Source organism: Nomascus leucogenys, chromosome 8, assembly GCF_006542625.1.
Source record: "Nomascus leucogenys isolate Asia chromosome 8, Asia_NLE_v1, whole genome shotgun sequence".
Lineage (NCBI taxonomy): Eukaryota > Metazoa > Chordata > Mammalia > Primates > Hylobatidae > Nomascus > Nomascus leucogenys.
The window spans coordinates 54,336,387-54,350,571 of record NC_044388.1 but is presented as its reverse complement, the minus strand read 5'-3'; the positions used below and the strand labels follow the sequence as shown (position 1 = coordinate 54,350,571).

At 53.7% G+C, this 14,185-nt stretch overlaps 1 protein-coding gene and 1 long non-coding RNA gene across 2 annotated transcripts; one reads left to right on the top strand and one right to left on the bottom strand.

Annotated features, from left to right (window-relative positions):
* Nucleotides 1–631: 631 nt before the first annotated feature.
* NRN1 (neuritin 1) lies at nt 632–9,967 on the top strand. Its single transcript, XM_030817261.1, has 3 exons — nt 632–1,325; nt 5,500–5,644; nt 8,768–9,967. Exons 1-3 carry the CDS (start codon nt 1,271–1,273, stop codon nt 8,994–8,996), a joined length of 429 nt encoding a protein of 142 aa, XP_030673121.1. The 5' UTR covers nt 632–1,270; the 3' UTR covers nt 8,997–9,967.
* On the bottom strand, nt 9,276–11,956 carry LOC115836341. Its single transcript, XR_004031355.1, has 2 exons — nt 11,833–11,956; nt 9,276–10,147 (listed from the first exon to the last, which is right to left on the bottom strand). It is a non-coding gene; the product is annotated as an uncharacterized LOC115836341 (long non-coding RNA).
* Nucleotides 11,957–14,185: the final 2,229 nt, after the last annotated feature.

Sequence of the window (14,185 nt, the reverse complement as noted above, 5' to 3'; positions counted from 1 at the left end):
TGCGTACGTGACGTACGTCTGTGCGTGTGGGTACGTGTGTGTGTAGCCCAATAAATAAGCCCAAGACGCGCATCAAGATTAGAAAGAAGTCCGCACACTAGCGCTTGCATTGGAAATTTCCTAAAGCGCTGAGAGTTGGTTGGTAAATCACTAGTATCCGAAAATTGTCTTATCAGAGGCTCCTTCCCCGGTGCCCTACTCGCCCCCTAAAACAGGTGTCGCTGTGTCCCTTGAAGCGGCCTGCGGCCCGCTGGGGCGTCGGAGGTGGTAAAATTCACAGAGGACATTCGGTGTTTATTTCTGGGGCCCCACGTGTGCAAACCAAACCCCCGGGGCCTGGGCATGTGCGCGCGCTCGCGTGCCTTGTGTGCGGGCGGGCATGGGGGCGCTCGGCGCGGCTGGCGGGCGTGCGCGCGCGCGAGCGCGCGCGCGTGTGTGTGTGTGTGTGTGTGTGTGTGTGCTCGTGCGGGGGGCCGGGCTGCGTGCTCACGCGCTCCAGGCTGCGCCCATAGCTCAGCTGCTGGGTTGGAGAAAAAGAGGGTAGACAAGCGCAGGGGGCGGGCGGCCGAGGAGGGCTTTCGAATTAATCGAGCTAGCTTAGCTGTTTTTCCCTCTCCCGCTCTTTTAAAGCCCCCTGCATCGTAGAGAGAGGGCTGGATTCTCTGTGGTGCTGATGGAGGAGAGGGAGCAGGTTGAAACAATCGAGTGGGCGCGCCAGGACTCCCCAGCTCCTGGCGGGGAAGGGAGGGGGAGCCCCTGTTCTGCGCAGGGAGGGGGCGGGGTTGGGGGGCCCCCGGAACGAGGAAGAGGCAGGGGTGACCGCTAGAATAGGAAAGTGCTCACCCCCGTGAGGCAAAATTTCGTTCAGATCGCACATTAATTGGAGATATCTGATTAATTCCAGCTTCTGATGACTATAAATGGCGATTCTCTACCAAGGTGTCTATATTAAAAAAAAAAGTCATTCCGTGTCATCCCCCACGTCAGGCCTGCTCGTGGGCGTGAGGCTGTACTTCCTCCGCCCCCTTCTAATGGAGTGAACCATTCCCAGCTCTCCCCCCCCAGCCTCTCTCTCTCTTTCTCTCTCTCTCTCTCTCTTTCTGTCTCTTCCTCGCTCCCTCTCTTTCTCTCCTCCCTCTGCCTTCCCCGTGCATAAAGTCTCTGTCGCTCCCGGAACTTGTTGGCAATGCCTATTTTTCGGCTTTCCCCCGCGTTCTCTAAACTAACTATTTAAAGGTCTGCGGTCGCAAATGGTTTGACTAAACGTAGGATGGGACTTAAGTTGAACGGCAGATATATTTCACTGATCCTCGCGGTGCAAATAGGTAAGTGGCCGCTCAGCCCGGCTGCAGGCTGGAGGCGGGAGGCAGCCTGCCCCGGCCCGAGGCGCGGAGGGGGACTAGCGGGCCCGCAGCCGCCCCAGGGTGCGGAGAAGCCGGCAAACCCCCGAGGGTGGGGGCAACAGTTCCTGGGGACTAGCGCGTCCCAGATCGGTTTTTCCTAAAGCTATAGATTCCAAATGTTTGCCAGGAAATGTGTGCGGCCGGACATTTTCTGGACAGGGTTTTTTCCCCCTTTTTCCAAAGCACACATCCATTTTTGCTTCCCTTTCTGGGTTTATACCAGGTTTGGTGCGCTCTGGGGCAATGTACTGGCCCCTGCGATACTGCAAGATATTATTTTGAAGAGTCGAAAGGTGAATGCAGGAACAAAATGGCTAGGCAGCCAGGACTGGAAAGTTTAAGTGCAGAAAGCAAAGATATTCCAGGGCTCAGACTGCTGCATTTAGAACTTTGTCATTCTCCCACCCCTCCTCCCCTCTATATCCTAGCTGCAGCGTTTGCACCGCAGACCCGGCTGGTGGGCAAATCGAGAGTGATAGGGAACTTTAGACCATATATTTTAACATGCTTACCATTGAAGAGGATGAATTCAGCCAAATTCACATAGATATACTTTTCTAGATGCATTTGCCTGCTACTTTACACATTGGTGTCTGCATTTTATATATAGGAAAGGGTTAAGAAGTGTTTGGAATATGTCATGTCGGGTGTTTGTTATTTTTGTTTGGGGTTGGTTGTGGAAGGATTTATTTATTCCCCATTTTATGTTAAGGAATGTTGAGTCGTAGTTACGCTGTCAAGGGTCTTTTTAAAGTTCACATTTTTACCATCCAGAATGAAGAAAATATATAGAAGAGGGCACTAGAAAACCCCCTTCTCTGACACTGGGTCAGAACATTAATTAACGTGGCCTAAAAGTGAAAGTGAAGCAGGTTATTAATAGAATGGACAACAGGGGGGAATAAAGAAACTCCTGAAACGGAATTGTTACCTCCTATCAGTTCAGGCTGTGGCATTCTTTGCAGACAAATCCTTGCAGTATTGGGGGGGGGAGGGGGTGCTTTAGGTAATTGGTTTGGGGCAAGAAAGAAGAATGCATAACATGTTTTTTCCATAAGAAATGTGAAGGAAACAAGGTTTGGAGTTCTCTAGACATTAAAATGGATTCTTTGCAGTGGGGTTTTATGCAACTGACATGATTTTGAGATTTTATAATGCAGAAACATTATACGGATTTTAGAGTGTGTGAATGCAGGATATTGGTGTTTTCCTTTAATTCTAAAAAATGGCAATGCTTTAAATCTGGTTGTTGTGAATCTTTGACATTAGTGAAAAGAGCTGCTGTAAATAATATTTCTAATGGCAGCAAATTCCTTAAATGTTGGAAATAAGTGAATGTGGCATTTTGCAATAAACCTTTGAATTTTTAGAGAGCAGGAGACAGAGCTGTTTTTGAGATAGAAATTTTAATCGGACAAGATTTGGGACTCTGTTTTCCCGGTAGGAAATAACCTTACTTTCAGAGGTTTGGAGGGAAAAAAAAAAAAAAGACGGTGGTCGTGCCTGAGGGACGCGTTTTGAACACATTAACCTCGGTCCAAAAATGACTATTTGTTGGCTGTGGAATTGAAATTGAGCGTATTTGTTCCCGAATGTCTGCCCTTTCCTGCACCAGAACCTCGGTCTTTATTAATTCATGGCTGGGAGCTGTCCCAAATCATTGACATTTGGCAAGAAAAGTGGGGGTTGGGAGGGGCGGGGAGGTAGAAGAGTGTGGTGAACACGAAAGAAGACGCAGCAGGAGGAAGTTCGGAATGAATGAGAGGTCGAACGAATGAATGAACGGATGGAAACCGCACAAGAAGGGGACGGCAGAGAGGACAGGGAAGGAGCCAGGGTCACCCACCAGAGCCTCGCCTAAGCGGGGTTCAGGAAGGACAGCGAGGGACACACGGCCTGCGACCTGCTGGGACGCGTGCGCCTGCAAAATCCGTCCCGCGCGCAGCCTCCCGGCCTCCCAGAGAAGGCTAGAGTCCAAGGAGTCACAGTTTTAAAAGACAGAAATGTTCACGACTTATTTTACACACGCACACACTCACACATGCGCGGTGTGCAGGGTCTTCTCCAGCAGCGCCTGGGAAGATAACGTGACAAGAGCGCTCCCGCCCCCGGCGAGCCCCAATTCTCCTTAAAAAATGTCAATGCATTTTAGGGGCTTCTTTCGCCACTGAGTTTTGGGGGTGTAGGCAAGGGGTAGGGAGAGACGTGGACGGGAAGATTGGACTTTATTTCGTTTCTTCTCTGCAAAGCTGTATTTGTGACATGCGTTATAGAGGAAGATGCGTGGAGTGTATTTCCATTTCGAACGAGTTCTATAAGAACAAAGATTCGTTTATTCTTAGGATTTTAAGTCAGTGTTCGAATTGTTAGTATTGTAGTCGCGAGGGTATTTAATTTTCGCTGTAAGGTGAACTTGGAGGTTTAAGAAGGTTTACGTATCTGCCCCAGCGGAGGTCGAAGTTAACCTTGGTCCCTTCCCCAGTGCTTCCCGTTCCGGATTAAAAAGCGCAAGGCCCGCCTCGCTCTTCCTGCAGCAATTTGCAAACGGTACGCTCTCGGAAGCTGCTACGGGTTCGGTCACCTTCCTCTTCGGCGTCTGGCCCGGCGCTCGCGGACAGGCGCCCGCGTTGGGGGCCGGGGGATTGAGGTGTCCGGTCCTCCCGGTACACATTCACATACAAGCGCAGCCGCCAGAAAGCTGCTGAGGACCAGGCCGGCTCCCAGGGTCGTGGGCGCCAGTGCGGATTTCGATTCTGAGATTCACCCTTTCTTCCCCGCCCTAAAGCTGTGCTTCTCTGGCACCCTCCCCGCGCCCGGGCTGCTTTGGGCCGCTAGGCACTCAGCCTCCAGCCGGGTTCGTCGGCCTCTGGGCGGAAAGAGATGGCCACTGCCGCGCGCCCGCAGCCTGGTACCTGTCTTTCCAAACCCCGGCGCGCCTCGGGGTTTGGCCGTCCAGAGGCCAGGGGCTTGGACCTCGGTGCGGCCTGTGTTTCCTCCTCCTCCTCCTCCTCCCGCCGCTCAGCTTTTATCCCTGCCGGCTCTCTGCAGGGAGTCCTGAGCTGGGGCCGGGAGCCCCGGGCCGCGGCGAGCTCACTTTCAGCAGCAGGGCTGGGACCTGGAGAAGAACAGCCTCTCCCCGCTGCCGTCCGGAGTGGAGGCGGGCTTTTTGGCGGGCGGGTGGGTTGTTAAGGGTGTCTGGGAAGCTGAGTGGCGGACAGAGGAGGAGGAGAGAAAGAGGCTCGTGGATTTGGCCTTTGCGGAGGTGACCCGGGCAGACTCATCCGTGACCCCGCCCGGCCTCTGGCCTTGTCTGCTCCAGACCACTCATCATCCGCGCCAGGTCTCAGGACATCTAGGCTGCCCTCTTTCCAGTGGGGCGGGAGAGGGTGTATCCGAGGGTCTCACTCGGAATACAGAGTCCACGGTAGGCAATCGGTTTTATAATGAAACAATCCATTTCAGTAACTGCTGGTGGCTTCCAGGGACTATATTCGTTCATTCATTCAGCAGTGTTTGCTGAGCGCCCACCAAGGACAGAGCGCCAGGCCTGAGGCTTATTCTCGTGATGTAGCGTTGGGTTCAGCTGCGTGACCCCACGCCCTGTCGTCCCCCCACCCCGTTCTCGCCCCCGCACGCTGCAGCCGAGACCCCTTCTGTCACCTCAAAATGGAAGATCGCATTGCGAGAGCTGTGACAGGGCTTGCTGGGGAAGTGTTGGGAGACGAAGGAGGGAGTGAGGAGAAAGAGAAATAAAAGGGATGAGGGAGGTGAGAAGAGGGGGCGATGGAAACAGAAAAAGATATGGCGCGAGATGCGGGAGGGAGCTGGAAGAAAGGAATGGACTCACCTACCTCCCACCCACCCACACCTGCTCACACACCGACAATTTGCACTAGACACAGCGTTAGCTGCAGGTCGGGCATTCCTGGGTCAAGTCTTTCATTCACCTTTAACATTGGCGAGCCCCGAGGCTGGGCGCTGGGAGAGGCCGCCCGATGCGACGAGGCCGCGCGGAGCCTAGGTCTCGCAGGGAAGGGCAGTGGGGCAGCAGGGCGGTGTCGTGGCGCTGCTGACCGGTGTTCCCTCCTCCCCGCAGCGTATCTGGTGCAGGCCGTGAGAGCAGCGGGCAAGTGCGATGCGGTCTTCAAGGGCTTTTCGGACTGTTTGCTCAAGCTGGGCGACAGCATGGCCAACTACCCGCAAGGCCTGGACGACAAGACGAACATCAAGACCGTGTGCACGTAAGTGTCCTCTTTGGCCGGCTGGACTTCGGTTTTGGGGGCGCTACTGAGGTCGGAGAGTGCCGAGCCTCCCCGCCTGCGCTCAGCGTTCAGCGCCAGGGCGAATCCGAATCGGCTCACTCCTGCCTTCTGGCTCCAACCCCCAGGCCTAGGACCAGGCCCCCGGGTTAGAACCTGCGCTTCCCAAGGGGATCCCACAGCCTGGGGTGGGATATAGAGGAGGATCCTTCAATATAGACCCAGTCCCAGCTCTACGCGGCCTCACAGGCTTGCACAGAGGTGCGCATGCTCAGCGTGCTGGGACCCAGGGCAAGGGGCATGAAGAATAGCTACCAGTTCTTGGTGCTGCAAAATCTCTCTGCCTTGTAGCAATCTTGATCATTCTTTGCTCTTGCGTGAACGAGTGACCTACCAGGTATTCTCTGAAGAACAGTTAGTTTGGATTTGAGGAGTGTTTGGGGTAATACTACATTCGCCTAAAGGGAAAGTCACTCGTCTCTTCTGTCCATTTCTCGTGACAAAACCCCCCTCTAATACACACCAAGGAAATGCCGGCACAGGCAAGGAGACACGGGTCTCCCTGTTTCTAGGAGACAGGCTGAAACGCTATCTTATTGTGTGCCAGTGACTTTACCCAAAAAGAGTAAGTCCAGGTGGTGGTCCAGTGATAGTCGCTTTAAGTTTACAGCAGATTCCGAGATTTGGAATAGGCCCTCTCCTTGTTTCCCTTGCCCCCTTGCACATCTGCACGGTGTCCCCAGACCTGGACAGCTTCAAAGGTAAAGAGAGATGGGTAGTAGTTCATAGCCAGGCCCAGTGCTGTTTTCTCAGAGCTTGGCTGGAAAGCACTGCTCCCACTAGCAATAAGGTAACCAGCAGAGCCCTACTGCAGTGGACCTGCAGCAATTTAGATGCTGCAGACCTTAGAAAACACCCCCATCCTCTGCAACACCCATTCTTTTATTTTGCAAAAAACAGCTGTGTTCCCCCACCCCCACAATAACTGTTCCAAAACAGCCAAGGCAGGTTGTGCCCCTTATTCCCTGAGGTTAGAGTGACCATTTTCTGTGGCATCATTTGTATACTGTGAAGTCTTTCCTCTCTCCCCACCTGGGGAAAAGGGGACTGGTGGAAGGACGGATGTTTGTTTAGGTTTTGATAAATTAAGTGGTGTCAATTTTGCTACTCTATTTCCTAAATGCCCCAGTGCCTACTAGGAGCCACAGCAGCTAAGTGGCTAGTGCTTTCCTATCATGAAAGGGACAAAGTCATTTAATTCTAAAAGTCTCATGATGGATAAGAATGTATCTATAAGAATAACAAAAGGTTGCATATAGAGCAGCTCCCAAGTCCTCTGTCATTTGGTGGAACTTGTTTATTCCAAGCTATTTTAATTTTAAGCAGAACTTCAGTCTTGGAAAACAGGAAAGTGAGAACTCCTTCCTGAGGTCACAGGCCACGGCTAGGTCCAGGCCGTACTCAGTTGGGGGAGCTGGTTGCTCAACACGGAGCTGAAGCCCACCTCTGCCCAGCCCCAGGTGGAATCTATCCTTCTCTACCAGGTCCCTCAGGACTCTGTCCCCATCTGGGCATGCATTAAAAAAAGAGCAATTTAGGCATCCTTTAGCAGGGGCAATTCCACAGACACTCTGCAGGAAAGCTGTCCTCCCTGGGCCTCCTAATGTCCAAATGTTGCTGTTTATTACAAGTTGAGGAACCTGGAAGCCCTGTGTCCCTCCAGTACTCATAAATTAACATAGTGCCTGCCTTCAATGTGCTTACAGTCCAGGCCAGCCAGCAGAAGGGAGAGAGAGGAGAAAATACAACCAAACCCTGTAGAGAGCAGGCCCCTGTGACCTGGTGCTCAAGGCCCGGGGAGGTGGGCACCATCCCGGAGTTACAGAGACGCACAGATCGACCCAGCTCTGAAAGGAGACAGCGCCCCAGGAATCGATCACGGGTTGGGATTATATTTAGTCTCAGGATCTATTTTGGGTTTTCAGAAGAAAGGGGACAATCAAAAGGGACAGGTTGGATGAAGGTTGTGGGGGCGGGTCTAGGAGCTGAGCCTGGGAGGAGGAAGTGGTTGAGTTAGGGGCCAGGCTCTGGGAACCGACCGCAAGAGGAGGACAGAGGGTGGGGGGGGTCCTCGAGGGTTGGCAGAGGTGGGCACCACGCCCTCTCCGCAGTTCCGGCCTTGGAGGCTGGCGCTACATCCTGAAAGCTGTGGGGAGGAAGCCCCATGGGGCCCAAGCCCACGGAAAAAACTGGGGAGGGAGAAACAGGAGGGACCCAACGCGCAGGCCTGGGGCACTGGGATTTGCAAGAGCAGAAGAAGGCTACGAGGCCGGCCCCAGGTGCTCGGCCACTAACACTCACCGACCCCGGGGAGAAGAGAGGCAGGCAGGAGTCTCCAGGCCGAATCTGAGCCGGGAACTGTGGAGAGCAAGGAGGATCCAGGCAGGTTGGGGGAAGGAGGAAGAGGAAGTGGGGAACGGAAGAGAGGAAAGCAGACGGAATGGAAAAAGAAAGAAAGGGAAAATCAGGAGAACGGAAAACAAAACGAAGAGGTAGTGGGTGGAGGGAGAGAATGAGGGCGAAGGCGAGAGTACCGCGGCGTGGAGAAGGAGGGAGACAGAAGGGGCGAGGGGGAGGAGAATGGAAGAAGCCCCGAGGGGAGGGCCGTGCTCACAGCTAGTAACCCATCTTGCAAGCTAAGAGGCATTAATGGGCGGCAGCTTGTGAGGCTTAGCACTGTTTTCCTAGCTTTCCCCGAGGAGGGCGAGCAATCTGTTTGCGGAGGCCGAGGTGCCAGCGCGCCACAGCGGGTGCACGACCCGGCTCCCGGCTGCCTAGTCCTCTCCCGGCATCTGGAAGGGAAAACCAGTCAGGAGGGGGCGCCCCCCCACCCCCGCTTTAGACAGCTGCTTCTGGGGTAGGCGGAGGTCCCACGAGTCCCGACCTCGCGCAGCCCAGGCGCCAGGGCGGTGAAGAGAAGGTAGGGAGGGGACACCCCGGGAAGATTGCGGGGCCGCGAGCGGGGAGGCGCAGGGGCTCGAGCCCGGGGTCCTCCCGGCGCTCCAAGTGAACCTGCTTCTTCTGTTTTGTTCTGTTCCTCACCAGATACTGGGAGGATTTCCACAGCTGCACGGTCACAGCCCTTACGGATTGCCAGGAAGGGGCGAAAGATATGTGGGATAAACTGAGAAAAGAATCCAAAAACCTCAACATCCAAGGCAGCTTATTCGAACTCTGCGGCAGCGGCAACGGGGCGGCGGGGTCCCTGCTCCCGGCGTTCCCCGTGCTCCTGGTATCTCTCTCGGCAGCTTTAGCGACCTGGCTTTCCTTCTGAGCGTGGGGCCAGCTCTCCCCACGCGCCCACCCACACTCACTCCATGCTCCCGGAAATCGAGAGGAAGATCCATTAGTTCTTTGGGGACGTTGTGATTCTCTGTGATGCTGAAAACACTCATATAGGATTGTGGGAAATCCTGATTCTCTTTTTTATTTCGTTTGATTTCTTGTGTTTTATTTGCCAAATGTTACCAATCAGTGAGCAAGCAAGCACAGCCAAAATCGGACCTCAGCTTTAGTCCGTCTTCACACACAAATAAGAAAACGGCAAACCCACCCCATTTTTTAATTTTATTATTATTAATTTTTTTTTTGTTGGCAAAAGAATCTCAGGAACGGCCCTGGGCCACCTACTATATTAATCATGCTAGTAACATGAAAAATGATGGGCTCCTCCTAATAGGAAGGCGAGGAGAGGAGAAGGCCAGGGGAATGAATTGAAGAGAGATGTCCACGGACGAAACATACGGTGAATAATTCACGCTCACGTCGTTCTTCCACAGTATCTTGTTTTGATCATTTCCACTGCACATTTCTCCTCAAGAAAAGCGAAAGGACAGACTGTTGGCTTTGTGTTTGAAGGATAGGAGGGAGAGAGGGAAGGGGCTGAGGAAATCTCTGGGGTAAGAGTAAAGGCTTCCAGAAGACATGCTGCTATGGTCACTGAGGGGTTAGCTTTATCTGCTGTTGTTGATGCATCCGTCCAAGTTCACTGCCTTTATTTTCCCTCCTCCCTCTTGTTTTAGCTGTTACACACACAGTAATACCTGAATATCCAACGGTATAGATCACAAGGGGGGGGATGTTAAATGTTAATCTAAAGTATAGCTAAAAAAAGATTTTGACATAAAAGAGCCTTGATTTTAAAAAAAGAGATGTAATTTAAAAAGTTTATTATAAATTAAATTCAGCAAAAAAAGATTTGCTACAAAGTATAGAGAAGTATAAAATAAAAGTTATTGTTTGAAATGGGGGTGTCGTTTTTTTCCTACCCCAACCTGCTTTCTTGACCCAGTTCTCAGGGAACCTGAAGGGACACAGAATGCCGGTGATAAGCTCAACTCTTCAGGAAGCCCGCTGGAAACCTGCCGCCTTCAAGCAGACCCTCCTCACTTAAGCCACTTGGCCACTTCCCCGAAACCGTGCTTCCTTAAAAAAGAGAAAATGAAAGTAGTTTTTAAATTAATTAATTACAAAGCAGAGATTCTTTCTTTTTGAGATTTAGAGGAATTGGGCTTGCTGGCACAGGCAGACAATGACAGTGGCCGGCCGGCTGCCCCCGCCTCAGGCGGGCCGGAGCCCTAACCACTATCCTTGAAGGCCCGGCCCTAACCACGATTAGCCTCTTCCTCTGCGGTGGCCAGAGGCAGCTTGCGAAGGAACCGCCATTAAGGGCTCCAGCAGAGGGGCCGAGAGGCTGTGTTCCCTGGCAGGGATCAGGTGAATCCTTTCATAATTAATAAGACAGCTCAGCTGAAATGGCGAGGAGACGGGCCCTATTGATCTGGCAGTAGGGCTGATTCCACTTCTCCTATTTATAGGCCCCGCATGGCCTTAAAGAGAAGTAAACATTCCGGAGTAAACAGGGGCAGAGGCGACCCCGGTCCCAGGGCTGCAGGCCTGGAGTAGGCGGGGGAGAAAGAACTGCGTGTAGGTCTCTGGGTTCAGAGAAATCGAAATCTGATTTCTTGGAGAAGGTGGCTGTGGGAGGAAGCTGCGGGGGCCCGGGGGGGGGGGAGGGGGGAAGGGAGGAGGATGAAGAGAGACCAAGGGGGCAGCAGCAGGTTCCCGCACGGAGAAGCCCGCCGCCCGCCGAGGAGAGGGTGCGCCCGGGCTCTGAAATGTAATGTGTAAACAATCGCTAGTGTAACAGTTCATAAATCAAACCCAGTGGGTCGCAGCCCAATCTGCATTCCCCCCACGGATTGAATTCCAGCAACACATGCGTCCCCGCGCCCGGAGCGCTGGAAGCTGCACCGATTCTTAATGGCAGCATATATTACGGCCGCGCGCTCACGCACGCGCCGCTCGGGGCCACTCCGGGGAATCGTTTCGCCCGCTAACTCCCACCCAGTCCCCTCCTCCCGACGGAGGTTTCAGTCAAAACCCGGGTTCTCAGTCAAAACCAAAGCAGATCCGCGCTACCTGCGCGCGGTGGTCACCCACCAGCAAACGCTCGGGGTTTTGGAAAATAGTTGCATTTTGTTGGTTTCGTTTCAATGGTTATTTTCGGTCTGCGTATAAATAGGATGATTCTAACTGGAGTTCAACCCCTGGAATTCAAATTAGAATGTCTGTGCCTATCTTAAATACGAATCTGTTTAATAAGGAGGAGGAGAACCAGGATAAAGAGGGAGGGTCTTCTCCATTTTTGCCATCGTAGCACCCCGCCTCCTATCAGTATCTTTTTCCTCTACATATTGGGGGCAAACAAGTGCTCACAACTAAACCCATTGCTTGTCAAAATAAAAGGCAGGCGCCCTTCTGCTCCGACTGCGGAGAGAAGGGAGACCTCCCCCCCGCCCACGACCCACAGAGGACGCCCCTCCCCTAGCAGCGCGGGCTTCCTACTCAGAAATCAATCTCCTAGAAGATCTAGGAAGAGGCAGGCTGAGGGCGGGGGCAGAAGGGGCGAGGGGGCGGGGACTGGGAGCGCGGGCTCGTCTGCTCTCCTAACAGGGCTCTTCTCTAGGAACCCCTGGCTCCTACTGCGGTTCCAACTGCTTCCCAGGCGGGGCCGCCCTAGAGGAAGGGCGCCCTCTCCCCTCAGCCCCTCCACGCGCTTCCAAGCCCCCACGGCATGGAATCCCAGATCGTCCTGGGAATCTCCAAACCTTATCGTCCTGTCTGGGGCTCCCTTGTCTGTCCCAAGCCGAGGACCACGCTCACGTGAGCATGCAGATATCCCTGGGAACGCAGGGCCGCGAGTCTTGGAAACGCAGCTTCGGCAACTGGAGCGTTAGAGAACGTTTCTCCTTCTGGGGGTGATTGTTTAGATTATTATCGTGCCGTCTTCGACTATAATTTGCTGTTTAATCATGATGACATCTCCATGTTTGTTGATGTTATCGCTTTTAAGCAGCAAAGCTGCTAGCCTTGTTGGCCGTTCAGGGAGATGATATTAACCAGGGCAAGCGTGCCCCATTGGTGGGGTGGTGGGAGTATTGGGAGTGGGACGGAGTGGGCTTCAGGCACAGAGGATATCGCCATACCCCCCTCCTCCCCATGTCGGAGTAGCCTCTCCGTATCTTCCCACCGCCCGTGGCTCTTCAAGTGGCCCCACTCAGGCTGGCTTCGAGCCTTTGAGGAGCTGTTGGGATCAGAGAAGGACCTCCTTTATTACATCCCCTGTCCGAGTAAGTTCAAGACAAGGTAGTTCACTTGAGTGCCATGTCTGACAATCCTTATTATGAACATGTCAGGCCAGTTCCAGAGGCCTGCCTGGGCCCGAGGAACTCCAGGGCCCGTGGGAAAGGAAATCGGACGGAGGGAGGAAACTGGCACGAGAAAAAGGACTCGAGCCTGCAAAATGGGCCACACGGGGAGAAAGATCTGGAAGTAGGGTTAGAGGGGAAGAGAGGTGGGCGATCACCTGAAACACAGAAAGAGATGATGGAGAAACTTGGAGACGGAGATAGAGCTCTGGGCGAGAGCTAAGGGACAAAGATGACCTAGGGACTTATTTTTATTCAGGACCCCCAGAGAAGCAAATGAGTACAAGAACCTCGACACAGATTCTCCTTCTGCGGACCCAGAGATCTTTCCGCTGTAATCAGTACCCCAGAGGGCCAGGGCCGCCGGGGACCTGGCGTCTTGGTGCTGGACGGACCAGACCGAGGCAGGAGCGCCAGCCCCCAGCCCTCTCCCGGAGCCCACCCCAGGAAATCCGATGAGTCAGGCAAAGATGGAGCCAGAGTTTTCCCCCTTGCCGAATTCTCCGTAAATATCAGGAAGGTATTCAACCATTCTCTCCCCGCCACGCCCACTTTTCCCTGCAATACACGAGCTCTAGCTTTCACGCTGGCTGTCCATCCTCTGGAGCTGCCTACCGCCCCAACCCAGGGGCACGCAAGGGAAGGATCCCTGGCCACTCAGAACACCTACCAAGGGAAAGCAAAGCGTTGGTCTCCTCCCCATCACCGCCTCCCGCCCCCCTTCCAGACGTGAAAACGAAGTGGTGAGCTGGGGGTGGGGGGCAGGAATGGAAAGGAGCGGCTGAGGACGCCAGCTTAGGGCTCCGGAAGACACAGCACCCCCCCCCCCGCCCACACCTCCACACCGGGTCCCAAATCATCGTACCTCCCTAGGCTAAGGAGTCCAGGAACTTTGTAATCTTGTAGCTTGTGATTCCCCCACCAACCCCTCCACTACCCAAGAGAAGAACAGTGTAGAGAAAGGACCCCCTGCAGGGCCCTTTTGGAGGTTAACGCTTGGGCAGCCTCGGCCCCCAAACCCGAATGCCGGCGGGAGAAGAGTTAGCCCAAACCCTGCCCAGCCCCAGGAGAGGAACCTCAGCTTGGCCCCACCGAACTCCGGCCATCCCGGCACGCGCACGGAGAAGGCGCTTTCTCCCCACTCCACCCCCACCGGGTGAGGGGAGGAGAGTGTAACATTTGCGCCCAGAGTTGCGCCCTGGAAGGACGCAGCCTTTAGTGTGGCTTCCAAGAGCCAGGACTTCGGAGCCGGAAGACTCCTGTTCCCACCGGCGTGACCATGGGCGGGTTACTGAACCCCGCTATACCTCAGTTTCCTCCTCTGTAAAATAAGGATAATCATACTCACCTCATAGGATTGTACCTTGTATCAAATGAGACAGTATAGGTAAAGCTTTTTCGGACAACATGCCAGTTACCTGGTGCTAGGTAGTACTAATTTAATTTCCTCAGGTGGATCTCACCGAATTCTTCAAAATAACCTTGAGAACCTCATTCTTTTAATATTTTGGGAGCAGTTATTCTTTATGGTAAAGCGTTTTAAATTCCTCTTACTACAGGCCTTCTCAAAGGATGCCCTAGATAAGCTCCTTGAGTTCAAATAGCCAGGTCGCTCAACAATGTGTGCGTCCCCAGAGTCTACTCCACCCCAGCCCCCTCAGTGCCCAGGCCAGACCCCTGGCTTTTGCTTTCTGCAAACCCCCAACTAGAGTGGCCAGCTTCTCCCAGCATGCAATTTCTCCTCTATCTTCCT